This window comes from Tursiops truncatus, chromosome 7, assembly GCF_011762595.2.
Source record: "Tursiops truncatus isolate mTurTru1 chromosome 7, mTurTru1.mat.Y, whole genome shotgun sequence".
NCBI lineage: Eukaryota > Metazoa > Chordata > Mammalia > Artiodactyla > Delphinidae > Tursiops > Tursiops truncatus.
The window spans coordinates 82,058,776-82,086,357 of NC_047040.1; the positions used below are offsets into that span (position 1 = coordinate 82,058,776).

Here is a 27,582-nt window from a genome sequence, read left to right on the forward strand (position 1 = left end):
ACAAGCAAATATTTGGATACAAAGTGATTTTCTGTGATACTTTTTCTCTTTAACCATGAGGATAATCATTTCAAGGAATTCCGAATCTTGAAAAGGGTTAACAACATAGTGTTTTGAAACCAGATCTGATCTGTTTCTCAAGCTGTGCTGTATTTAGAGATATATTTAGTTTTGCAGATGTCTTTTGAGTCTATCATTGGAATTGGACTTTCCCATCAAAACCAGATACTGCTCCCCGAGGAGCCAGAATAGGGTGTCCCGTGCAGTTTGGTGGGACCATTTTCATTTTGCCTTCCACTGTGAAACAGCACAGAGCTGATATAGTTCTTTTTTTGTCTGACCCAGAGAAGTTATCTCCAATTGATTGTACAAGAGAGGTTATAGAGTTTTATTTGGGGATTACCTTGACTAAGAAAAGTCTTCTGGAGTTGTATAATTATGTCAGTCTCAAAGTTTTTAGGAAATGTAGAAATAGGAATTTAAAAACATGGTTTAGAGATTAATTTATATTTCTTTCCAGAGAATAGCTGGTGAAAATGGGGGGATGGGGTGGGGCTGGGATGTGACGAAAAAGAGAAAAGTGTTTAAGATTCTGGTGGTACAAGATTCTATAATGAGCTTCCAACCAGTCAAGGGGTGGGAAGCCAAGATCTGAGGAACTCAACATTATATCTGAGGTTGGCATAAACAGAAACAAGGACCATTCTTTTTTAAATTGGGGGCTGAATTTTTAAATGCTCTAGGAATCACTGAGTATGGCAAAAAGCCTGGCATGTATATCATCTGATTGAATAGATGAAAAAAGATCATTCAGGGTAAAATGGTTTTCTATTGCTATTTTGTCCAATTTTTCCCCCAAAGGTGTGATTTACATAACAAAGTTAGCAAAAATTTCCAGGCCTAATTATCACTTTCAAAATAGAACCTGGAAATTATCCATTGGTAACTGAAGATTACATATTGTTTTTTAAAAAGCAAATCTTGAGTTCAGCTCAAATGTTACCCTTAAAACTGGATTGTATTATTTTGCCACTTCAAATCAAATGCCTTTCTAGCATCAAAGAAAGCAGCCCCCAAGCTAATTCATAACTCAAGTGCTGTCAATTTAGGTTATACTAAAGCTTTAGCTTTTTTATAGTTAAAAAAATAAAAGACAATATACAAAACATATTTAGAATGACAATTTGCCTGTGTGGTATTCTACACAGTCCTTTCTACTTTGTAGAGATTTTTTTTCAATCTATGCTCTATTACAGAGACAGTAGAGGAGGTGGTTAAGAGCACAGACTATGGGTTAGGCTGCTTGAAGTTATATTCTGGCTGTGTTACTCCCTGGCTGTGAGCCCTTGGGCAAGTTTTGAAACTTCTCTGGGTCTCAGTTCTTTTATCTGTAAAAGGGAATAATAATAGGACTTCTCTCATGGGGTTTATTGAGAGGATTAAAAGAGTCAATACCAGCAAAGCACTTAGTGCCTACATTGAGAAAGTATTCAGTATCTATTATACTCTAACACATTCTCTACATTGAATTCAGGAAGATTCAGACCCCTGTATACAAAAGAACACTTATCACCCCTGTCACACACATACTAAGCTAGTTGAGAATTTTTTTTTTCATGTAGAGGTGCATTAAATTAGTACAAAGGATTTTTTTCAATGTAAATATGATTTAAGCAACTTTCTTGCAAAGCTAACTAATTTAAACAATACCAGCAAATACAGGCTTTTATATCCAACTTTTCTTTGATAAGAGTTTTTTTCCCTAAAATATCTGATAGCAGCTTAACTTTATTGTGTAGTTTGATTAGTAAATAATAAATATTTTCTGAATTCTTATGGAAGACAAAGCACTGTGTTAATGACTATGGACAAAGGGGTAGTGATAATCAAGGTAGTCACACATATAAATAAATATACACACTAATGCTACTCTATAGGAACTTATTTATTTTTGGTAATTTTATCCACATCACAAAACTTTGGGAATCCAATATGCCTTAGACTGTACCATGAAAAAGAAAGAAACTCTTTGTGTTGAACTACTGAGGTTTGGGGGTTCTCTTCTATGGTGATTATAATTGTTTACCTTAATTAATAAAGTTGGGTTCTGAAATCTCTAGTAGGACTAAGAATATGAGATTTGGAACTGTTTTTACGGCCAGTATTTTTGGTTGGTCTCAAGAAATCCTGCCTCAGAAGCAGAGCAGATAAAACTCCTTTGTTCACATTTTGAAAGTTTGTTGAGCACCCACTGCATAAGCAAGTGCTATGTAAGACACTGGGGATAAAAAGGAAGAATAAGACATAGTTGCTGTCCGCAAGGAGTTCATGGATTAAGAGCAGCAGCAGTGTCAATAAAATAACTAACATTGATTGAGTAATTTCTACATGCCTTGCTTTCATTATTTTCTCTATTCCTCATAAAAACTCTTCTAGGTGCCCATTTTGAAGATGAGGAAAATGGAGCCTAAAGAAATGAAGAAACTTGGATGTATTTCCAGGTACTATTTATTATAGGGAAAGTATGCAAATAAAATATAGTGGGATTAAAGCTAATTGAACGTCTAAAATGCTTACGGCATGTTGGGCATTATGCTATATTATTTAATCCAAATAATGTTGTCACACTTAATCCAAATAATACTGCCACAAAGGTATTTACAATTATCCTCAAGTTATAGAGAAGGCTATAACGGTCAGAGAGGTTAAATTCCCCTAGATCACTGTGTAGTAGTGGAGTAAGAAATCCAAATCTGCGTCTTTCTGGCTTCAAAACCCAAGTTCTCTCAACCACATCAAGGGGTCTGTGCAAGGTTGGGAAAGGAGAGAGAACTGCAAGAAACACGGCCAGATCATGGTGACCTGGTGGGTGACGAGTAGCCATCGAAAGATTTTGGCAGAGGAATATCAGATTTGTGTTGCAGAAAGAGCAGTTTGGTAGCATTTAAGAAGACTGATTGTATCTTTAAAAGTTGTCTTAATTACAATTTACTATACTACTTTATTGACTTAAAAGCATCACCATGATTAAGGTCATGAACAAGATGCTTCATCAACCCTCTCACATTTTAGGATTTAGATTTTTCACTTTCTCTTTCCTCCGTTAGATGAGTCATGACTATCCAGTCCTGAGTCTCGGTTCCCAGCTTTTATGAGAGTATCCACTACAGTCCTACGCCCTTCACTGTGTGTACTTATTCCATTTTATATCTTCCTTCCTTATTTACACCTTGACATTGTCATCTAGATTTGACTATGGTTGATATTCTCACATCAGTGTGGGAATAGAGGTACCCGTTGTGTACCATAATAGTGTAATAAGGTGGAATATGTGTTGATTTGATGGAATTATCAATGCTATATTGTTTATCCAGCAATGCATTGTACTGTTTAAGGGTTAGGGATCCGGACGAGAACTGCCTGGGTAAGAATCCTGCAGTGCAACTTACTAGCTGTTAAGCACTTTGCTCAAGGTAATTTAGCTAAATAAATACCTGGAACAGGGTGAGCCATTTGCTCTAATAGAGGAACATACACAGAGTACAACGGGAATGAATTCTTGTTGAATGCTTACAATGCAAAAAGTATGCTAGGCATTATGCTGCATGCTTCACACATCTCATTGCATTTAATAAGAACATGGCAGACCTTGTATAGCTACATACTTTACATATATACTTTTGCACTTAATGAGACTATGATGGACTCCGAATGTAGGTATTGTTTCCTAAGGTTCACCTCTTTGTGCATTACTTTTCTTATCTTTATAAGGATAGTGATGGTAAGTATGTCTTAGGGGTATTATGAAGATTAAATGAATTAACTTATTACCCTGTGCCTAGCATATAGTAAACTCTCAATCAATGTTAGCTATTAACTGATGAATCAAAGAATGATATGAAATAAAATCTCATGGCCTTTGAGACAGATGATAAAGTATGAAAGGGCCATATTCATATAGAAAAAAAAAAGAAAGAAATCCAGTAAAGAAAACAACCATTTTTCCAGCTGGTTTATTAGATTAAAGTAGAGCAAGTTGACTAGCTGCAAAAATTGTGCTGTGTATCTATGACCACAAGTACAGAAACAGCACTGGTTTTTAGACTTAAACATCCTTGATAATTTATTGAAAAATCTTATAAAATGAATACTTTAAGCAATTATATGTTCACTGATTAAACCTCAGAAACTAAACTTTAATGAAAGAAAATCAGCTTAACTCTTAAGTGTACCAATCTAATGGAATCCAAGTCAGAAAATGCTCAATTTAAATTCTATGAAACTGAAAAATAAGCAGATGAAATTGTCTGTAAATATCAAGTAGATGTCACTTTGATTTCTTAACCAGTTTTATATATGTAAATAACCTTCATATGCATACAGAGAATATTAGGTGAAAATGCAACCTTATCAAGAAAAACTTACAGAAAAATAATCTGTAGAAAGAAAAAGGGACAGTGCACATCAAATCAGACTGAGCTGAAAACATGAGTGCCATGAGCTCTCAGACATAGTATGAATGAGAATGGGACATAGCTCTCATTCAATATTAGAGGAATATTAAAATTTTCTTCTACTAAACATTGAAATGATCCTTGACAAATCTGAGTGGCCACACTGATTGGTTTTCCCATGCTGAGGCATGGTCCAGTGAGGGCTGTGTTTAAACTGGTCTTTTTTTCTCTCTAATAGCTTATTGGATCAAAAATACCAAATCATTCAACCTTCACTCTTCTGAGCACTCAGTAGCTATTCAATTCCCGATATACTGGTAATTTTAATTTCTTTATTCTTGGGTCTCCAGTCAAAGAGGAAATTTCTGAGATGAATTTCAAGCTATATTATTTAATTACTAAGGAAAATTTGGGTTCGTTTTCTTATTTCAAATCATCTTTTTTCACATAGCTGGATTTCTGTGCTGCTTTTGTGCTAAGAGCTATTCCTGAACACAGAGAGTCAATCCGGGGAAGAATGAACCCCCAGAGTTTTGAAACTAAATGGCTGGTTATATGTTGGAGACAGTGTAAATAAGGAGATGGTTCTCAGTTAATACTAAAAAAATACTAAAAAATGAAAAAAAAAAAAAGGTTCAGGAGACCCATTAATGAGGAATTAATCCCCCACTCCAGCCAGGTAACATTTAGGAGTCAATAAAAACTAGAGATTGTTGGTCTATATTGTTTTGCTTTTTGTTTCTATCATCAGCAGGCATCTGTTTGAACACAGTGGTGGAAGGAATGTTGTATGGATGTGTGTGTGTGTGCGTGTGTGTGTGTGTCTGCACCTATGTGCGTGGAAGAGAACCCAGGTAGGAGTTGGGGAAAGGGTTCCACAGGGACCTTCCTTTCTGAAGGTTTAATTCTTAAGATGTGTCTGTGTGGTGTATTTGACACTCAAAGAAAAAGACCAAGTTGCTGGCATTTTAATATTTGTTCTGCCTCTGTTTTTATTCTCTTCTGAAATTCCACTAATCTTTTAGGAAAGAAATTTGCTGAAATCTATGCAGTCTGCTGGATTTTTTTTTTTTTTTAACTGCTGGCATGTTATTTTTAAATTATTATTTTATTTTTAAAAACATTTATTTATTTTGGCTGGGTTGGGTCTTAGTTGTGGCTCACGGGATCTTCATTGTGGCATGTGGGATCTTTTAGTCACACAGCATGTGGGCTTCTTAGTTTTGGCATGCATGCCGGATGTTCTCCGACCAGGGATCAAACCCGGGCCCCCTGCATTGGGACCGCAGAGTCTTACCCACTGGACCTCCAGGGAAGTCCCTGCTGGGTTATTCTTGTGGAAACTAAAGGGCTAGTGTGGCAAAGGAAAGGAGATCCATTTAATCCCTTCCTCTCCAGGTTCCAGTAATGCTCTGAGTTCCATGTGGAGGCCTAGTGCTGAAGGGCATCCCACAGGGAAGCCATCATGGAGCGAGCAGCCCCTGGAGAGAACATGGCAGTAAGAGCAGGCTCTGATTGCACCCAGAGGACAGAGACCACCATTTTCCTGAAGGAGGAGGTAGTGACTCCAGGAACTCCTGGGATCCTTGTAAATACTTCAACACTGGACCTGCTGATGGTTTCTGGGCAGCACATCTCCTCACTCATTTCCACATATGCTTCTCAAAAGACACCTTACCCTATGGGACATCTACTCCTCTTTTTGTACTGTTTCTAGGTTGTCCTCAACATTCACTTAAAGATAAATTTTCATGATGAAAAAAAATTATTTGAATATATCACTTGTCAAACGTCCCCTTCTCAGTGGACCTTCCCTGGACACCTCATTTATAATTGTAACCTCTTCTCTACCAACATTCCTTTATCCTGTTCCTTGATATATTTTCTCTGTAACACTTGTCCCCATTCTCACATTATGTATTTAAATTATTGACCCATTTCCCCAAATAGAAAGCAAACTTCATGAGGGCAGGGTTTTATCTTTTTTGCTCACTACTGTATATCCCTGGTCTTAGAACAATGTCTGTGTCTACTGGTCATTCAGTGAATATTTGAGGAATGTTGATGCAGATGACAAATGAAAGACCCTAGTTCCCTCACGTCTATATACACAGCATGCAGGTGAGTCCCAGTCTTAGTCTGAGCCATCCAATCCAATTGCGACAGTCATGTTTGCACAGGTACACGTTCCACAGGGAGAGTGTAGCACCGCCAATTGTTTCCTTTTGCAAATTTGGCCTCATATCTTACCCTGATACCCTTGGTCTCTCAGGATCCTCTCACCTACTCACATACCAGCTATTATTTGCTAAAGTAGTGTGTTAGTACAATTATTTGAGTTATTCTGGCTTTCCCTTCATTGATCTCGGTCAGAGGTGCCACTCCTGGAAACATAGATAGGTCTCCTTTTTTGCTGACTTCCTGAGGCTTTTTCTGCTGCTTTCAGCAATGTTGCATTCATCACCATCATCTCTGCCACCTCCCACATCGCTGCTCTCCCTCTCTCTCAGAGACAATGGATGGTTCTCTGATGCTGATTTTGGAAAACAAACAAACAAACAAGCACTCCAAACTAAAAACTGTTCCTAGAAGGGCAGGCGCATGGATTCTATAATGTCCCACTCTCATTCTGACGTCCTGGGAACTGAGAAAAAAAGAAGTCCAAACTGGCCAGGACCGTTAACAATTCCTTGCCTGCTAGTGGATACGTGTGTGGGACAGCATCAAAGGCTTCCTCCTTCGGCATGTCACTGCAGCTCTCTCTCTGACCCCTCAGGCCCTTTGCTTTCTATTGCAAATCTTGTGCTTGGAACTATTTCTGGTTCTGTGCTTGATTCTTGGGCTTGATTATTGGGCTGTCTGGTCAAGGACTAGGACTTTTAGTTTCCTTTGAACACAGCCTCAAGCTAGTCCTGCTTATTCTTCTCCTCGCTGCTGCTACTCTTGGAGCTGGGGAGGTTGAACCTGAAGGGTTTCTGCTCCAGCCTTTTCATTCCCTATTGAGGATGCCTGGCTTCAACCAGAGTGGAGATGAGAATGAGAAGCCAAACATTCTAACCCATGTGTACTGGAGCACTGGATCTGCTGATGGGAGAAATACAACTGACTCAAAGAAGATTTAGACAAACACTCTACAGACTCATGACACTCACCCCCACCATTGCCCTAGGCCAACTTTCAGCAGCTGATAAATCTTCCCTCCTCCACATGCACTTTGTCTAAGGAACTCTGCCTTTTTTGTCCAGGGCATCATTAGATTCCCACACAGGTTAGAGGGCTGGGGAAGTCTAGAGAGGCTTCTTTGGGACTCTATCTGTCCTTGGAATAAAGCATTGCTCACAGCTAAGCTCTCCCCACAGGGACTCTCAACCTTGGAGCAGTTAGTACCTATTTGGTATCAAGAGCAGCCTTGAGGGTAAGTAAGGAGGAATGTTATATTACTCAATCAAACAGCAGCTTCAGGCTGGTTAGGGGAAGGTGGAGGTGGGTAAGGTATTGCTTACACACTGTGTGCCCACTTGGAAGTCTTGGTGTCATCTTGGCTGTGATGTCAAAAATTCCCTATCTTTGTATATAGAAACAAACATAGTCTCTTGCACATAATTTAAGTTTTAAAATATTTACGGGCCAACATTTATTGAGTGCCTACTCTGTACACATTGTTGGGCTGGGAGATGGGAGTGCTAAAGCTTACAATGAACAAGAACTACTTCCTGCTTCTGTCTTTTGGGGAGACAGATAAGCGTGGAAATGATACAAAAGGGTAAAAAAGGGGCACGGCAAGTGATGAGTGTGAGGGCTGAGAATGGAAGTAGCCAGCAAAAAATTTCTAATTTTGAGCATTAGCGTGACAGTGCATGTGGCTTTTATTCCTTTTGCAAAAGGAAGAAGAAAATATCTGTGATTTTTTAAAATAAGACTATTAAGCTAAACTACTTCCAACAACTTAGAGAAATTTGGTTATTCATGAGAATAACACCTTTTCTAAAAGAAATAAAGTTAATTTTCTATTCTTCTGCAAAGGAGGTCATTAATTATACATTTTAGATTTCATCAATTTCATTTAGATGAGACTAACATTTTAACTAGATGTCAAAGAGACATAAGGTATTAAGCTAAATACACTGGATTACAATAAATGGTTATTAAAAAACATAATTCTGTTACTCTAATAGTTTTCTCACTTGGGTGTCTCATTGAAGGCCTGCGTTTCACATTTAGGCAGTCAAGTCAATGTACAGCAATTCTGTGAGCTTTAAACAAAAGCTTCTAAACAATTGAGTCATTTCCAGATTAAGGACAGATGGATGGTATTTTTCTTTTGAGCACTTAAAAAAACACAAAATCAACAAAGACACTGGCATCCACAGTAGAAACTATCTATCTGCAAAAGAATCAACATACCTCTTATCCTGCTCCCACTAGGAATTTACTATTTTTGAGATAGGAACTTTATCTTAAAAAGTTTAATGCATGTGATCCTGTGTTTTGGTGACTGTCATTGCCAACAAATGTAGGAAAAGAGAGAAGAAAAAGCTAAGAGTGTTTGCTGTTTGACATGCTTGCTGATTTTCCCAGGTTGCTGTTCTGTGTTCATTTCCTACTGTTTTTCAAAAATTGCCCTCTGATTGGACACCCCCCTATCAAGATAAACACAAGTAACACCATGCTCTCTCCAATACTGCATGGGGTAGCCAGAGCCATCTTTCATTTTTCACCTCGTCTTCTGCTCCCTTGGCCCAGATTCACAAACGGAGAATTGTTTCTTTTTTAAATTCTTTTTTCTTAAGGAATCCAATGAAAAATGTTAATCAATTTTAACTGTTTTTTAATTAAACCAGTGTGTGTGTATGTGTAGGGGGGAGAGCATTCATGTTCCAGTGAAGATTTAAGTTAATGGTTTTCTAGAATATAGTTTGGGTATTAAAAAGTTTCTTTAAACCCTCTGAATTCACACATCTGGAGGGAAATTTGAATAGTTCCAACAGTTGTGTGATGGGAGGCTGATACATGTGGGTTGCATCTGTCTGACCCTGCTTTCCTGTCCTAGGGTCTATCCCGTAAGCATGGCAAAGCAGTAAAGAGGAGTGAGGTGAACTGTACCACAAAAGGTAAGATAGTAAGTCAGACTCATCTTGGATTTTATCCTGCATGGAATTTTCAGGCTGGTCATACATATTTCCCCTATTTTTTGCATGTTCTTATTTTTGTATTTGTTCAGTCTCTGTGAGATTTGTTCTGTCCCTTTTATATTTTGAGTTCTTTAAGAGGTATGGTTACTATCTTCTGCTTCCCATTTCCCCACACAGAATCTATTTCAGCACTCCACACATAGTGGCTATTTAATAGATAATTGTTAACAGACTGACCTTTTTTCTCCCAGTAACTGACTGAAATTGGGTTCTCGTTTTTTTTTCTTTTTTCTTCATTTTGTTCTATGCAAAATCAGTGACCTTAATCTGCACCGTGGTACATAAAGAAAAGGGATCACTAGAATTGACATGAATTTGAAACAGCAAAGAAATGGGTCATCCAAATTGAATTAAACGATGTGGAGACTTTATAAATAAAAGAAGCCTCTGCTTTGTAAGTGGCCACTTACTATTAGTAATCATTACTTATTTTTTTGTTTCCAACTATCGTGGACTTGATTTTCTTCAGAGTGGCTTCAAAAGATTTCTAAGAGCAAGCTCATCCTTTTAAAATGCTTATTTACAGTTTTGCCTGCTCTTTTCAATGTGAGGTACAGGCATTAAACTGTAAGATTCCTGTTAAACATGGTTGAAGCTGAGGAGATAAATTCCCAAATGAAGGGGCAAAAAAATACCCTTTAGTATTCCTTAAGAGGAAGAAGCAATTGCAATTTTGTAGGTTTTGGAGAGCTTCCCTCTTTCCCCTTTTCATTTTGTCATCATTTTGCTTTACTAGAAAACAAGTACCCATCTGTTTTTTATGTGAAAAAATGTTTCTTAATTGTGTTTATATGAAAGCCAATAATTCCAAGAAACTTGATTAATCTATGGCAATAAATAAATGACTTCAAGAAAGTACTTATAAAGGACACTACCCTTCAAGTTTTCAGTTTTTCTCATATTCTTACGTTTCTTGGGTAAAATTCTTGATTTCCCAATTGCTACTAATCTTTATTGCAATTATTACTGAAAAAGGAAGGTCAATAGGAGAAAAATGAATCATGGCATAAAAGAGAAAATTTGTAGCAGCTACCTGAGCTAGGGCTTGTCTTTCAGAAGGGCAATTGGATAGATGTAGAGGCAAAGGAACTAGTATTTAAAACCCCATTTTAGCCATGTCCTCACAGGAAAAGTCTATGTCTAGACAACATGGCCTATTAGTCTGATCAGAAAAAATGTCAGACTTTTCAATTTGACAGAGATTTTCCCACATAATTATAATTGTATATATTGTAACATGGAATCTAGAAATATCAATTCCAACACATAAAATAGTTGATATAATCCCTCGGACTCTCACTGGTTAAATGTTTCAGTTCAACTCTTTGTTAGATGGTCCCTGTCGATTAATTCACTTGAATAAGCTACTGTTAGTGCATATAATTGGTTATATAAGCAGAACCATAAAGTTTTCAAAAAAGTATTCCGATAAGGCAATTGTGGAATAGATATGAATTTCCTTCTCATCTTCTTGTTTCTAAAGTAAATTATAAGAATAAATTTCAGAAGGAAAACCAATATATACTTATTCAGAATGTTTTGCTATTTGGACCATAGACCACCTCAAATACTTTGGAAATTTGAAATTTACTTATAATGCATTTTCACATACATCCAAGAAACTGATCAATGATAATCCAACACCAAAACATCATTTAACGAATAGTGCTTGTGAAGCCTACGTGTACCAGGGACTGTGCTAAACTCTATGAGACACAAGCTTCTTTCCCAATGAAGGTTATAGGCTAGTGGTTCTGAAACTAGAGAAATAAATGGCATCTGAAATGGGTGTGAGCATTCTGGGAATTAATCCTCATTAATAGCTGTTCTTCTAATGACTAACAGATGCTGTGAACAGGTACAAGGTGCACTTCTGGTAATGAGTAGGGGTTATCTTGGTCTTGGTGAAGGCAAATAGAGGAGAAGCCCTAGGTATCTTTGAATTTGACTAAGGGAGAACAGAACAGGTTTTTCACTATCTAGTTGAGGAAGTAGAAAGGAGACCTGAAAAGAGAAATGGTTCACCCACGTATATGAGGTTTAAAAAGAAAATAGAATTAGACAAAGAAGAGAATGGAATATATTTTCAGCTTCATGTGTCCATATTTTATCCCTAGCAATCTTGAAGAGAGCTTTTTTAACTTCAGTTGGTGTTCCCCTATGAGATGCCAATAACAAAGGCAATAAATCCCAGCCCTATTCAATTCTGAAGTCTTGGTCTCTTTTAGCTTACTAACACGGCCTTGGAAACCCAGTAAAATATGTAGGGTTATTGATGGTGATGGTGTAGCTGAGACCAGTATGTAGTTTAGCAACAATATATGTGTTTATTGTTTTACTGTGAATTAATAGTTGTGTATGTATACTTAATTTGTGTGATCAAACATACTTACACTTAAATCTCCTCTAGATATACTGATGGCCAATATTAACAAGAATTAAAAAAATAATTGTCAGATTCACACATTTTCTCCATAACACATAGTTAATTACACAACTGAGGGATCAAAGTCTTGTGCTATGAAAGTATGTTCGCTTTTCGCACCAGGGAGCCAAGTTTAGCAGCCCTTGAGGAATTCAAACAGAAACTGTCTACTAGTCAGAGGCCTAGTAAAGGACATAGTTAGATAAAAGCCGAGGGAATAGAAAGACAAGCATAGGCACAATCCATCCACTTTTGTTTATAGTTCTTTTTTCTTAGTGCCTACTACATGAGTTTCCATCTTTCGTCTATAAATTGTCCAGTTTTAGTTGCAAGCCACAGTACTCTGGCTAGTTTAAAGAGAAAGAGATTAATTATTAAAGTATCTTCAGATAGCTCACAAAATTTCTATAGTAGCCACTGAACGAGGTTTGAATGCCACACATGCTTAAACAATACAACTTGCAGCTCTGCTCCACCATGTTGCAGGACTGTTACTAGCAAGAGAACACTGCTGCCACCCTCCACTGATTGTGCTTGTTGCCACATGCCAGACACCTTCTAAAGAATCAGATACTACCACTCCCCCATTTGCCAGAAGGTCAATTTCCCTACATGTGGCCACTGGTTCATGTTGCTACCTTCCATGTTTTACTTCTGGAGTCTTCTATGGGTATATTTGCTTGACACAACCTAGGTCTGATGCTTGCACTGTAGCTGTAAGTGAGACTGAAAGAAGTAGTGTTCTTTTGTTTGTTTGCTTTTGTTTAATTCTACTTTGGCAGGGCTAGATTCATAATATAAGAATCTATTGAAATTTTTAGAATGTTCAAAAGCTATCAGGCAGCTACAAATGATAAAGTTCTAAAGGCTATGACTAAAGAAACTTAGTGAGGACACATTTATTTCAGGATGAGCTAGAATTTAAAATTAAGTGGTACATTAACAGGATGTGCTGACTAAAAGTTGGAGGTTAAGATCTTTTTTGAATCTTGACGTGCAGGATTTGGACAAATTGTAATTTCTAACTTGCAAACATCCAAAATACCTAGGGATAAACTTAACATGAAATATGCATGACTGATGAAATGTGCTGAGGGGCATAAAAGGAGACAAAAAAATGGAAAGACATCTTTTCTTGGCTAGAAACAATCACTAATGTTAAGATGTCCATGATCTCAAAGTCAATCAAGGTATGAATGGTAATCCTAGTCAGAATTCCAAATGGGATTTTTTGGAGGGAATTTGACTAAATGATTCTAAAGATTCTAAAAGATTCCTTATCTAAAACATAATCTTGGATCATAAATATAGCCAACAATATTCTGAAAAATATAATAGTCAATGAATATAGCAGCTAATAAAATTCTGAAAAAGAAAAGTGATGATGGGTAACTTTCCCCAGCATCAAGGCATTATTAAGTAAGCAATGTGGTTTTGCTAGGACAGGAATAGACAGAGGATGAGACAAAACAATGAGTCTAGAAGGAGACTCAAGTTAGTAGGGGAATAAAATATATGATAAAGATGGCAATATCAAAAAGATGGATACTTTAATGAATAATGTTAAGAAAACTGTTTAGTCATTCAGAAAAAAAAAAGAGCTCAATACTGACTTCACTTGTTACGTTAATATAAAATCCAAATGGATTAAAGATTTAGTGTAAAAAACTAAACCATAGAATTAAAGACAAAAACCAAGGGTAGCTAGTATTACACTCTTGTGGAGGAGAAAGCCTTTTACCATCATACACACACACTCCCCCTCCTATATACCATAAAGAAAAATATTAAAACACTTAAGTATAAAAATTTAAAAAATTGATTATAGCAAAAGAAACCATGAAAACAACAGAAAAAACAAACTGGGAAAACTATTTCAAACAAATGTTTGAGAATGTATGTGAAAATAAAACCAGGTGACAATACATTCTTGTGTTTAAGGAAAACAGTTTTCAACATTTTCATACACATGCAACATATATGGACTGACAATCTGTGTCTCTTCCATAACTTAGTCCCTTTATAGAATTGTCATTGACTGTGTGTTTTATAGAACTTAGTAAAGCTATGCTGAAAACTTTTTAAAGATTTGGTTAATTCATCTGGCAAATTTTTAAAGTTCAAGGAGCATAGTTGTTTAAAAAAAAGTTTGTTGTCTGCTGTATTAAATCTAGTTTTGTATATTGACTATGTTTCCCTTGACAAAAAAATCTTTAGATAAGTTGCATTTCCATAAAAAGTAATGAAAAGTCTGCTGGTATTATGAAGACTCTTCTAACTTCTTTTGCTTCACTGGATCCGAGGAAGAGAAGGCAAGATTTTTAAAAGGGGGATTGTGTTCCCTTCAGATTGTTATTCTAAATCTGACTTGATGGCAGAATCCAAAGTACATCATCTCCCAGATAAAGCTAGCTGCTTGCCAGACTGCTCTGTTACAATTGAACTGTAAATGGCTCACATCAGCACATTCTGTCAACTTTATATAAACCCCACTTTATGTAACGTGATTATAGATCCCCTGAACACTGTTCTGTACCTGCAGCTTGCAGACTGATTCTCTTGATATTCTCTATCAGATATGATGACCAGGAAAAGCAGCATGGGCTGTTGAGGATACAGGCAGAGAAAACAGGTGGCTAGTGCCTGCTTGTTTCATTTTTCTAGAAGCCTGTTACCCCATGTTCAAAAGAGAGTAGGTAACTATGTTCTCTCTTACCTTTACTCCCAAGCATTTACTCCTTGATCCCTGTATTTATCACATGCAGAGATGTTTTGGGGATGGCTTACTTTGACTAAAGGCCCTGAGCACTCCATAAGAAGAGCACGTGATCCACGTGGTCAACATGCCAGTCTTCACAATGGGATTTATCCAGGAAAGCTTCACTCTCGGTTTCTCTTGACGCTATGATTCCCTGTGGTCCCTGATAATGCTGCCTTGATGGCATAAAGAGTTGCTGGAAGATTCAGTTCAAATCGACAAGCATTTATTGAACCTCTGCTGGGTGTAAGCACTGAGTGAAGCACTGGGGATGCAAGGCATATAATGCAAGATCTCTCTTTTGTGGAGGTGACAGGCTAGTGGGAAGACAGACAAAAATCAGAGTTTCAATGCAATATGATTAATTCTGAGATAAGACTCCTGGATGCTGAGTACAGGAAGGGGTACTTAATTTAACCTGGAAAGTTAATACAGGAAAGGTTTCCTGGGGAGATGATGCCTGAGCTGAGTCTTGAGAAAGAATTGTATAAGTGGGAAGGGAGATCCACACAAAAAGTACAGCCTGAAAAACATCACAGAGATGTGAAGTAGCATGGGCACGTGGGCAGGGAAACTCCCAGAAATCAGAATTCTTGTAGGGAAATTTTTCAGATGTGGGTGGGAGATGAGGCTGAAGAAGGTAGCAGGTGTCAGATTGAGAGGGAACTGGATGCTGTGCTACAACCTTGGGCTTTATCCTATGGGAAATGCTGAGTCCTTTATTCCTTGCTTTCTCTCGTACCCACGTTCAATCCTTCAGCAAACCCTCTTGACCAGGTATGCCAAATTTGACCACCATCACCATCACAGTCCAAGCTCCCATGGATCACAGCAGTAACTCCACAATTATAGTGGGAATAAGTCTCCTTCCATTTTGGCTCTCCTAAAGTCTACCCTTTTCACAGAAGTGAGAGTGGTCCCTCTAAAATATAAATCAGATAATAACATTCCCCAGTGAGTGCTCAAACCTCCAATGGCTTCTTCACATCTAAAATAAAATCCACATTCTTACCAAGGCCTGGAAGGCAAATCCTTACTTGAATTGGCCCCTGCCCTGCTCCCCACTTTGCCTTCAACCCCCTTACACACTGGGCTCCAAACTCACAGGCCACCTTGATGTGCTAGAACATGCTGGCATCTCTCTGACTCAGGTGTTTGCACTCGTTAATCCCTCTGCCTATTGTGCTCTTCCTTCCTTCCTGTCCATCTCTCATGGTCGACCCTCTCCCTTCACTCCCTTCTGCTGAGACAGGCCCCTCCTGTCTACCCTTTCTAAGATACCCCCACCTCCATCACTCTCTGTCTCTCTTTCCTACAGCATATGTCATTGTACAGTTGTCTTCTTATTGCCTGTCTTACCTACAGTAATGCAAGCTTCAAGAAGGCAAAAATGTATCTGTTTTGTTTACTGTTGTATTCCCAGTGCTGGAGCACTGGGGATTTGTCGAATGAATAGATGAATGAATTCAGAACCATTCAAAACTTGGGAGTGAAAGGATCAGGTGTGTGTTTTAGGCTGGTCACTCTGGCTGCAATGTGGAGTATATAAGGGGGTAGATTTGGGGTAAGGGAGGTGGGTAGACAGGAGTTAGAGAGACCAGTTTGGAAGTTCTTGTGTTAGTCCAGGTGAACAGTATGAAGGACTGAACTAAGGCAGTGGTATTTGGCATGAAGGAAGAGGAGATCGACTTAAGAAGTGTTTTGGAGATAAAACTGGCCAAACATGATCAAATTACATCTGGGCCTCTCTTCAGATTCTTGGCTATATAAGGGGATGATAAAGGATACTGGAGCCCTTAGCGGTTGCCGCCGGGGACGGTTGGAAGAACCGTTGTGGGAACGAGGCGGGCGACTTCTTCCTGCTCACAACCGGACCCCGCGAGCAGCGGAGTCGGCGCTACTGTCGCCCGACAGGCATTTAAATCAAACGGTATTGAGATGGATTGGGTTATGAAACATAATGGTCCAAATGACGCTAATGATGGGACAGTACGACTTCGTGGACTGCCATTTGGTTGCAGCAAAGAGGAAATAGTTCAGTTCTTTCAAGGGTTGGAAATCGTGCCAAATGGGATAACACTGACGATGGACTACCGGGGAGAGGCACAGGGGAGGCCTTCGTGCAGTTTGCTTCAAAGGAGATAGCAGAAAATGCTCTGGGGAAACACAAGGAAAGAATAGGGCACAGGTATATTGAGATCTTCAGAAGTAGCAGGAGTGGGGAGTAAGGGAAGATGGCGGAAGAGTAAGACGCGGAGATCACCTTCCTCTCCACAGATACACCAGAAATACATCTACACGTGGAACAACTCCTGCAGAACACCTACTGAAGGCTGGCAGAAGACCTCAGACCTCCCAAAAGGCAAGAAACTCCCCACGTACCTGGGTAGGGCAAAAGGAAAAAAGAATAAACAGAGACAAAAGAATAGGGACGGCACCTGCACCAGTGGGAGGGAGCTGTGAAGGAGGAAAAGTTTCCACACACTAGGAAGCCCCTTCGCGGGCGGAGACTGCGGGAGGCGGAGGGGGGAGCTTCGAAGCCGCGGAGGAGTGCACAGCAACGGGTGCGGAGGGCAAAGCGGGGAGATTCCCGCACAGAGGATTGGTGCCGACCGGCACTCACCAGCCCGAGAGGCTTGTCTGCTCACCCGCCGGTACGGGCGGGGCTGCGAGCTGAGGCTCTGAGCGGACGGAGCGCAGGGAGAGGACTGGGGTTGGCGGCTTGAACATAGCCTGAAGGGGTTAGTGCACCACAGCTAGCCGGGAGGGAGTCCGGGGAAAAGCCTGCACCTGCCGAAGAGGCAAGAGACTTTTTCTTCCCTCTTTGTTTCCTGGTGCGTGAGGAGAGGGGCTTAAGAACGCTGCTTAAAGGAACTCCAGAGACGGGCGCGAGCCGCGGCTAAAAGCGCGAACCCCAGAGACGGGCGCGAGCTGCGGCTGAAAGCGCGGACCCCAGAGACGGGCGCGAGCCGCGGCTGAAAGCGCGGACCCCAGAGACGGGCGCGAGCCGCGGCTGAAAGCGCGGACCCCAGAGACGGGCGCGAGCCGCGGCTGAAAGCGCGGACCCCAGAGACGGGCGCGAGCCGCGGCTGAGGGCGCGGACCCCAGAGACGGGCGCGAGCCGCGGCTGAGGGCGCTGACTCCAGAGACGGGCGCAAGCCGCGGCTGGAGGCGCGGACCCCAAGGCGGGCGGGAGACGTTGGGGCTGCTGCTGCCGCCACCAAGGGGCCTGTGTGCGAGCGCAGGTCGCTCTCCACTCCCCTCTTCCGCGGAGCCTGTGCAGCCCGCCACTGCCGGGTTCCCGGGATCCGGGGACGACTTCCCCGGGACAGCGCACGGCAGGCCTCGGGCTGGTGGCCGGACTTTGCCGCCGCAGGCCCGCCCCGCATTCCGTGCCCCTCCCTCCCCGCCGCCGGCCTCCGTACGCCAGAACCCCCGAATCAGCGGCTCCTTTAACCCCGTCCTGTCTGAGCAAAAAACAGACGCCCTCCAGCGACCTACACGCAGAGGCAGGGCCAAATCCAAAGCTGAGCCCCTGTGAGCTGTGAGAACAAAGAAGAGAAAGGGAAATCTCTCCCAGCAGCCTCAGAAGCAGCGGAGTAAAGCTCCACAATCAACTTGATGTACCCTGCATCTGTGGAATACATGAATAGACAGCCAATCATCCCAAATTAAGGAGGTGGACTTTGGGAGCAAGATCTATGATTTTTCTCCCTATTCCTCTTTTTGTGAATGTGTATGTGTATGCTTCTGTGTGAGATCTTGTCTGTATAGTCTTGCTTCCACCATTTGTCCTAGGTTCTATCCGTCCATGGTTTTTTCTTAAAATTTTTTTTTCTTAATAATCAATTTTAATTTTAAGAACGTTATTATACTTTACCTTCGTCCTTTCTTTCTTTCTTTCTTTCCTTCCTTCCTTCCCTCCTTTAGACAACGAATCATCCCAAATTGAGTAGGTGGTCTCTGACAGCAAGATTTATGATTTTTCCCCTTTACCTCTTTTTGTGAGGGTGTATGTGTACGCTTCTGTGTAAGACTTTGTCTGTATAGCTTTGCTTCCAACATTTGTCCTAAGGTTCTATCCGTCCCTTTTTTTTTTTTTTTTCTAATTAAGAATTTTTTTAATTCAATAACTTTATTATACTCTATTTTATTTTTACTGTATCTTCTTTCTGTTTTCCCTTCTTTCCCTCCTTCCTTCCTTCCTCCCTCCCTCCTTTCGTTCCTTCTTGCCTTCTTTCCTTCCTTGCTTCTTTCTTTCTTCCTTCCTTCCTTCCTTCCTTCCCTCCTTCCTTCCTCCTTTAGACAACGAATCATCCCAAATTGAGGAGGTGGTCTCTGACAGCAAGATTTATGATTTTTCCCCCTTTACCTCTTTTTGTGAGGGTGTATGTGTACGCTTCTGTGTAAGACTTTGTCTGTACAGCTTTGCTTCCAACATTTGTCCTAAGGTTCTATCCGTCCTTTTTTTTTTCTAATTAAGAATTTTTTAATTCAATAACTTTATTATACTTTATTTTATTTTTACTGTATCTTTTTTCTTTTTGTTTTTCCTTCTTTCCCTCCTTCCTTCCTCCCTCCCTCCCTCCTTTCGTTCCTTCTTGCCTTTTTTCCTTCTTTGCTTCTTTCTTTCTTTCTTCCTTCCTTCCTTCCTTCCTTCCCTCCTTCCTTCCCTCCTTTCCTTCTTTCTTTCCTCATACGTCTACTAATTCCCTCTACTTTTTCTCCCTTTTATTCTGAGCCGTGTGGATGAAAGGCTCTTGGTGCTCCAGCCAGGAGGCAGGGCTCTGCCTCTGAGGTAGGAGAGCCAACTTCAAGACACTGGTTCACAAGAGACCTCCCAGCTCCAGATAATATCAAACGGCGAAAATCTCCCAGAGACCTCCATCTTAACACCAGCACCCAGCTTCACTCAACGACCAGCAAGCCACAGTGCTGGACAACCTGTGCCAAACAACTAGCAAAACAGGAACACAACCCCACCCATTAGCAGAGAGGCTGCCTAAAATCATAATAAGGCCACAGACACCCCAAAACACACCACCAGACGTGAACCTGCCCACTAGAGAGACAAGATCCAGCCTCTTCCACCACAACACAGGCACTAGTCCCCTCCACCAGGAAGCCTACACAACCCACTGAACCAACCTTAGCCACTGGAGACAGACATCAAAAACAGGAGGAACTACGAACCTGCCGCCTGCAAAAAGGAGACCCCAAACACAGTAAGATAAGCAAAATGAGAAAACAGAAAAACACACAGCAGATAAAGGAGCAAGATAAAAATGCACCAGACCTAACAAATGAAGAGGAAATAGGCAGTCTACCTGAAAAAGAATTCAGAATAATGATAGTAAGGTTGATCCGAAATCTTGGAGATAGAATGGACAATAGAATGGACAAAATGCAAGAATCAGTTAACAAGGACCTAGAAGAACTAAAGATGAAACAAGCAACGATGAACAACACAATAAATGAAATTAAAAATACTCTAGATGGGATCAATAGCAGAATAACTGAGGCAGAAGAACGGATAAGTGACCTGGAAGATAAAATAGTGGAAATAACTACTGCAGAGCAGAATAAAGAAAAAAGAATGAAAAGAACTGAGGACAGTCTCAGAGACCTCTGGGACAACATTAAACGCACCAACATTCGAATTATAGGGGTTCCAGAAGAAGAAGAGAAAAAGAAAGGGACTGAGAAAATATTTGAAGAGATTATAGTTGAAAACTTCCCTAATATGGGAAAGGAAATAGTTAATCAAGTCCAGGAAGCACAGAGAGTCCCATACAGGATAAATACAAGGAGAAATACGCCAAGACACATATTAATCAAACTGTCAAAAATTAAATACAAAGAAAGCATATTAAAAGCAGCAAGGGAAAAACAACAAATAACACATAAGGGAATCCCCATAAGGTTAACAGCTGATCTTTCAGCAGAAACCCTACAAGCCAGAAGGGAGTGGCAGGACATACTGAAAGTGATGAAGGAGAAAAACCTGCAACCAAGACTACTCTACCCAGCAAGGATCTCATTCAGATTTGATGGAGAAATTAAAACCTTTACAGACAAGCAAAAGCTGAGAGAGTTCAGCACCACCAAACCAGCTTTACAACAAATGCTAAAGGATCTTCTCTAGGCAAGAAACACAAGAGAAGGAAAAGACCTATAATAACGAACCCAAAACAATATAGAAAATGGGAATAGGAACATACATATCGATAATTACCTTAAATGTAAATGGACTAAATGCTCCCACCAAAAGACACAGACTAGCTGAATGGATACAAAAACAAGACCCTTACATATGCTGTCTACAAGAGACCCACTTCAGACCTAGAGACACATACAGACTAAAAGTAAGGGGATGGAAAAAGATATTCCATGCAAATGGAAACCAAAAGAAAGCTGGAGTAGCAATTCTCATATCAGACAAAATAGACTTTAAAATAAGGACTATTAAAAGAGACAAAGAAGGACACTACATAATGATCAAGGGATCGATCCAAGAAGAAGATATAACAATTGTAAATATTTATGCACCCAACATAGGAGCACCTCAATACATAAGGCAAATACTAACAGCCATAAAAGGGGAAATTGACAGTAACACATTCATAGTAGGGGACTTAAACACCCCACTTTCACCCATGGACAGATCATCCAAAATGAAAATAAATAAGGAAACACAAGCTTTAAATGATACATTAAACAAGATGGACTTAATTGATATTTATAGGACACTCCATCCAAAAACAACAGAATACACATTTTTCTCAAGTGCTCACGGAACATTCTCCAGGATAGATCATATCTTGGGTCACAAATCAAGCCTTGGCAAATTTAAGAAAATTGAAATTGTATCAAGTATCTTTTCTGACCACAACGCCATGAGACTAGATATCAATTACAGGAAAAGATCTGTAAAAAATACAAATACATGGAGGCTAAACAATACACTACTTAATAATGAAATGATCACTGAAGAAATCAAAGAGGAAATCAAAAAATACCTAGAAACAAATGACAATGGAGACACAACGACCCAAAACCTGTGGGATGCAGCAAAAGCAGTTCTAAGGGGGAAGTTTATAGCAATACAAGCCCACCTTAAGAAGCAGGAAACATCTCGAATAAACAACCTAACCTTGCACCTCAAGCAATTAGAGAAAGAAGAACAAAAAAACCCCAAAGCTAGCAGAAGGAAAGAAATCATAAAAATCAGATCAGAAATAAATGAAAAAGAAATGAAGGAAACAATAGCAAAGATCAATGAAACTAAAAGCTGGTTCTTTGAGAAGATAAACAAAATAGATAAACCACTAGCCAGACTTATCAAGAAAAAAAGGGAGAAGACTCAAATCAATAGAATTAGAAATGAAAAAGGAGAGGTAACAACTGACACTGCAGAAATAAAAGAGATCATGAGAGATTACTACAAGCAACTCTATGCCAATAAAATGGACAATCTGGAAGAAATGGACAAATTCTTAGAAATGCACAACCTGCCAAGACTGAATCAGGAAGAAATAGAAAATATGAACAGACCAATCACAAGCACTGAAATTGAAACTGTGATTAAAAATCTTCCAACAAACAAAAGCCCAGGACCAGATGGCTTCACAGGCGAATTCTATCAAACATTTAGAGAAGAGCTAACACCTATCCTTCTCAAACTCTTCCAAAATATAGCAGAGGGAGGAACACTCCCAAACTCATTCTACGAGGCCACCATCACCTTGATACCAAAACCAGGCAAGGATGTCACAAAGAAAGAAAACTACAGACCAATATCACTGATGAACATAGATGCAAAAATCCTCAACAAAATACTAGCAAACAGAATCCAACAGCACATTAAAAGGATCATACACCATGATCAGGTGGGGTTTGTTCCAGGAATGCAAGGATTCTTCAATATACGCAAATCTATCAATGTGATAAACCATATTAACAAACTGAAGGAGAAAAACCATATGATCATCTCAATAGATGCAGAGAAAGCTTTTGACAAAATTCAACACCCATTTATGATAAAAACCCTGCAGAAAGTAGGCATAGAGGGAACTTTCCTCAACATAATAAAGGCCATATACGACAAGCCCACAGCAAACATCATCCTCAATGGTGAAAAACTGAAAGCATTTCCACTAAGATCAGGAACAAGACAAGGGTGCCCACTCTCACCACTCTTATTCAACATAGTTTTGGAAGTTTTAGCCACAGCAATCAGAGAAGAGAAGGAAATAAAAGGAATCCAAATCGGAAAAGAAGAAGTAAAGCTGTCACTGTTTGCAGATGACATGATCCTATACATAGAGAATCCTAAAGATGCTACCAGAAAACTACTAGAGCTAATCAATGAATTTGGTAAAGTAGCAGGATACAAAATTAATGCACAGAAATCTCTGGCATTCCTATATACTAATGATGAAAAATCTGAAAGTGAAATCAAGAAAACACTCCCATTTACCATTGCAACAAAAAGAATAAAATATCTAGGAATAAACCTACCTAAGGAGACAAAAGACCTGTATGCAGAAAACTATAAGACACTGATGAAAGAAATTAAAGATGATACAAATAGATGGAGACATATACCATGTTCTTGGATTGGAAGAATCAACATTGTGAAAATGACTCTACTACCCAAAGCAATCTATAGATTCAATGCAATCCCTATCAAACTACCATTGGCATTTTTCACAGAACTAGAACAAAAAATTTCGCAATTTGTATGGAAACACAAAAGACCCCGAATAGCCAAAGCAATCTTGAGAACAAAAAAAGGAACTGGAGGAATCAGGCTCCCTGACTTCAGACTATACTACAAAGCTACAGTTATCAAGACAGTATGGTACTGGCACAAAAACAGAAAGATAGATCAATGGAACAGGATAGAAAGCCCAGAGATAAACCCATGCACATATGGACACCTTATCTTTGATAAAGGTGGCAGGAATGTACAGTGGAAAAAGGACAGCCTCTTCAATAAATGGTGCTGGGAAAACTGGACAGGTACATGTAAAAGAATGAAATTAGAACACTCCATAACACCATACACAAAAATAAGCTCAAAATGGATTAAAGACCTAAATATAAGGCCAGAAACTATCAAACTATTAGAGGAAAACATAGGCAGAACACTCTATGACATAAATCACAGCAAGATTCTTTCTGACCCACCCCCTAGAGTAATGGAAATAAAAACAAAAATAAACAAATGGGACTTAATGAAACTTCAAAGCTTTTGCACAGCAAAGGAAACCATAAACAAGACCAAAAGACAACCCTCAGAATGGGAGAAAATATTTGCAAATGAAGCAACTGACAAAGGATTAATCTCCAAAATTTACAAGCAGCTCATGCAGCTCAACAACAAAAAAACAAACAACCCAATCCAAAAATGGGCAGAAGACCTAAATAGACATTTCTCCAAAGAAGATATACAGACTGCCAACAAACACATGAAAGAATGCTCAACATCATTAATCATTAGAGAAATGCAAATCAAAACTACAATGAGATATCATCTCACACCAGTCAGAATGGCCATCATCAATAAATCTAGAAACAATAAATGCTGGAGAGGGTGTGGAGAAAAGGGAACCCTCTTGCACTGCTGGTGGGAATGTGAATTGGTTCAGCCACTATGGAGAACAGTATGGAGGTTCCTTAAAAAACTACAAATAGAACTACCATATGACCCAGCAATCCCACTACTGGGCATATACCCTGAGAAAACCGAAATTCAAAAAGAGTCATGTACCAAAATGTTCATCGCAGCTCTATTTACAATAGCCCGGAGATGGAAACAACCTAAGTGCCCATCATCGGATGAATGGATAAAGAAGATGTGGCACATATATACAATGGAATATTACTCAGCCATAAAAAGAAACGAAATTGAGCTATTTGTAATGAGGTGGATAGACCTAGAGTCTGTCATACACAGTGAAGTAAGTCAGAAAGAAAAAGACAAATACAGTATGCTAACACATATATATGGAATTTAAGAAAAAAAAATGTCATGAAGAACCTAGGGGTAAGGCAGGAATAAAGACGCAGACCTCCTAGAGAACGGACTTGAGGTTATGGGGAGGGGGAAGGGTGAGCTGTGACGGGGCGAGAGAGAGTCATGGACATATACACACTAACAAACGTAGTAAGGTAGATAGCTAGTGGGAAGCAGCCGCATGGCACAGGGATATTGGCTCGGTGTTCTGTGACAGCCTGGAGGGGTGGGATAGGGAGGGTGGGAGGGAGGGAGACGCAAGAGGGAAGAGATATGGGAACATATGTATATGTATAACTGATTCACTTTGTTATAAAGCAGAAACTAACACACCATTGTAAAGTAATTATACCCCAATAAAGATGTTAAAAAAAAAAAAAAAAAAAAAAAAAAGAAGTAGCAGGAGTGAAATCAAAGGATTTTATGATCCACCAAGAAGATCGCTGGGCCAGCAACCGGGACCATATAATAGACCAATAGGAGGAAGAGGGGGTTATTATGGAGCTGGGCATGGAAGTTATGGAGGTTTTGATGACTATGGTGGCTATAATAATTATGGCTATGAAAATGATGGCTTTGATGAGCGAATGAGAGATGGAAGAGGTATGGGAGGACATGGCTATGGTGGAGCTGGTGATGCAAGCTCAGGTTTTCATGGTGGTCATTTTGTACATATGAGGGGATTACCTTTCCATGCAACCAAAAGTGACATTGCTAATTTCTTCTCACCACTAAATCCAATCCGAGTGCATATTGATATTGGAGCTGATGGCAGAGCAACAGGAGAAGCAGATGTAGGGTTTCTGACACACGAAGATGCACTACCTGCCATGTCTAAAGATAAGAATAACATGCAACATCGATACATTGAACTCTTCTTGAATTCAACTCCTGGAGGTGGCTCTGGAATGGGAGGTTCTGGAATGGGAGTTTATGGCAGAGATGGAATGGATAATCAGGGAGGCTATGGATCTGTTGGAAGAATGGGAATGGGGAACAATTACAGTGGAGGATATGGTACTCCTGATGGTTTGGGTGGCTATGGCTGTGGTGGTGGAGGCAGTGGCGGTTACTATGGGCAAGGTGGCATGAGTGGAGGTGGATGGCGTGGGATGTACTGAAGCATAACCACCGATATAAAAGTCCTGACAACAGCATCTGGTCTACTAGACTTTCTTACAGATTTAATTTCTTTTGTATTTTAAGAACTTTATAATGACTGAAGGAATGTGTTTTCAAACTATTATTTGGTAAAGCAACAGATTGTGATGGGAAAATCTGTTTTCTGTAGGTTTTATTTGTTGCATACTTTGACTTAAAAAAATAAATTTTTATATTCCAAAAGAAAAAAAAAAGGATACTGGAACTGTAAGTGGTCCAGAATGAGAGGGAGCAGCCAGTGCTTTTCCATTTCAGCATTTCCATGGATTAAAACTGCTGAGGCATTCATGTGTCCCTTGTGAAGCACAGAAGCATTGTCTTGCTGCAGATCCCAATGACTACAATGAGTTGGATGTATTTTTGGCACCAGATAGATGTTCAATAATAGTTTTAATGATAGTTTCTACAGCAATTGGGTTTACGCTAGAGGCTGCCCATCTCTCTAATGACTAGGGCCAAGCCAGCTTATCTTATAAGATCTGGCAAAATTACAGTGTGAACTGGTAATGCCGTGGGCTGTTTGACAAATTATACCAGGTCTGTCTCTGAGGAACTTATCTGAGCCTCCAGAGACTTCAAGAATACTGACTTCAAAGGGAGTACTGTGCTATTATGAACACTACAAACCATGTACCTAGCAAAACAAGAAGGAGATCCACAGTGCCTAACTTACAGAAGTATTTGATCTGCTTGAAATTTCTGAAAATGTATTTGAGCTGTTGAAATTGACACTTCGTAGAGTGTTACAATTTTGTTTTCAACATGGCTTGGGAAAGTTCTTTTTAGCTTGGGAAAATTTATTATCTTAGCCAAGGAAAGAATTATGTGGCCTCAAATCTATAAACTTTCAATCCAAGAGAGATTATGAAATTATTTTGGATGATTGAGACAGAGGTCTTTCCAAAGAAAAGGTTTATCACATGGGTGATTTAAAACACTACTAAAATTGCCTCTCTAAGCAATGACCTAGAAATCTGACAATGCGATAATGAATTCTCAAACAAATAAAACAAACAAACACAAAAATCACATTGGAACATTTCACAATTGGCAGGATGAAAACTGGCAACAATGACTTCTGGAAAAGTGAATTGGATCTTATAGCATTAAAATGAGTTTGGGGACTATAACATGAAGTCAACAACTGTGTGAGAATTTTGGAATGCTCAATTTCCCACAATCTCATCATTTCTCTGCCTGACAATTGTAATTATTTTTCATCGACTTGACAGTCAAACTTGCTTCCTGTAGTGATAATATACCTGCTACCATGCTGACCATATTGGAGAAACGGCTTTTTCTTTGATAGGTTTGTTCATTTTGAAGCTAACTTTCTGTGTTATTCTAACCACTCTCTTACATTATTCATTAACTAATTGACATCCATATTTCTGACAGTAGTTTTCAACTTTGGAAAAAATGAGGAGATACATTCTTGTCCCCCTGATTATGAAGAAAAGACTACTTCACTCATGTCACATATTAAAACTTAGGCAAATTATGATATACTACTTCAGAAAATATTGGACATTATTGTATGCTTCCAAAACTTCCAAGGTCATTAAGTAATC

General features: G+C 39.5%; 1 protein-coding gene across 1 annotated transcript; it reads left to right on the forward strand.

Annotated features, from left to right (window-relative positions):
* The first annotated feature begins 16,721 nt into the window (after positions 1-16,721).
* On the forward strand, positions 16,722-26,178 carry LOC101338350 (heterogeneous nuclear ribonucleoprotein H3-like). The gene is given in 3 exon segments (XM_073807737.1): positions 16,722-16,921; positions 16,924-17,053; positions 25,257-26,178. Coding segments are annotated over 3 exon segments (999 nt in total). The 5' UTR covers positions 16,722-16,767; the 3' UTR covers positions 25,972-26,178.
* Positions 26,179-27,582: the final 1,404 nt, after the last annotated feature.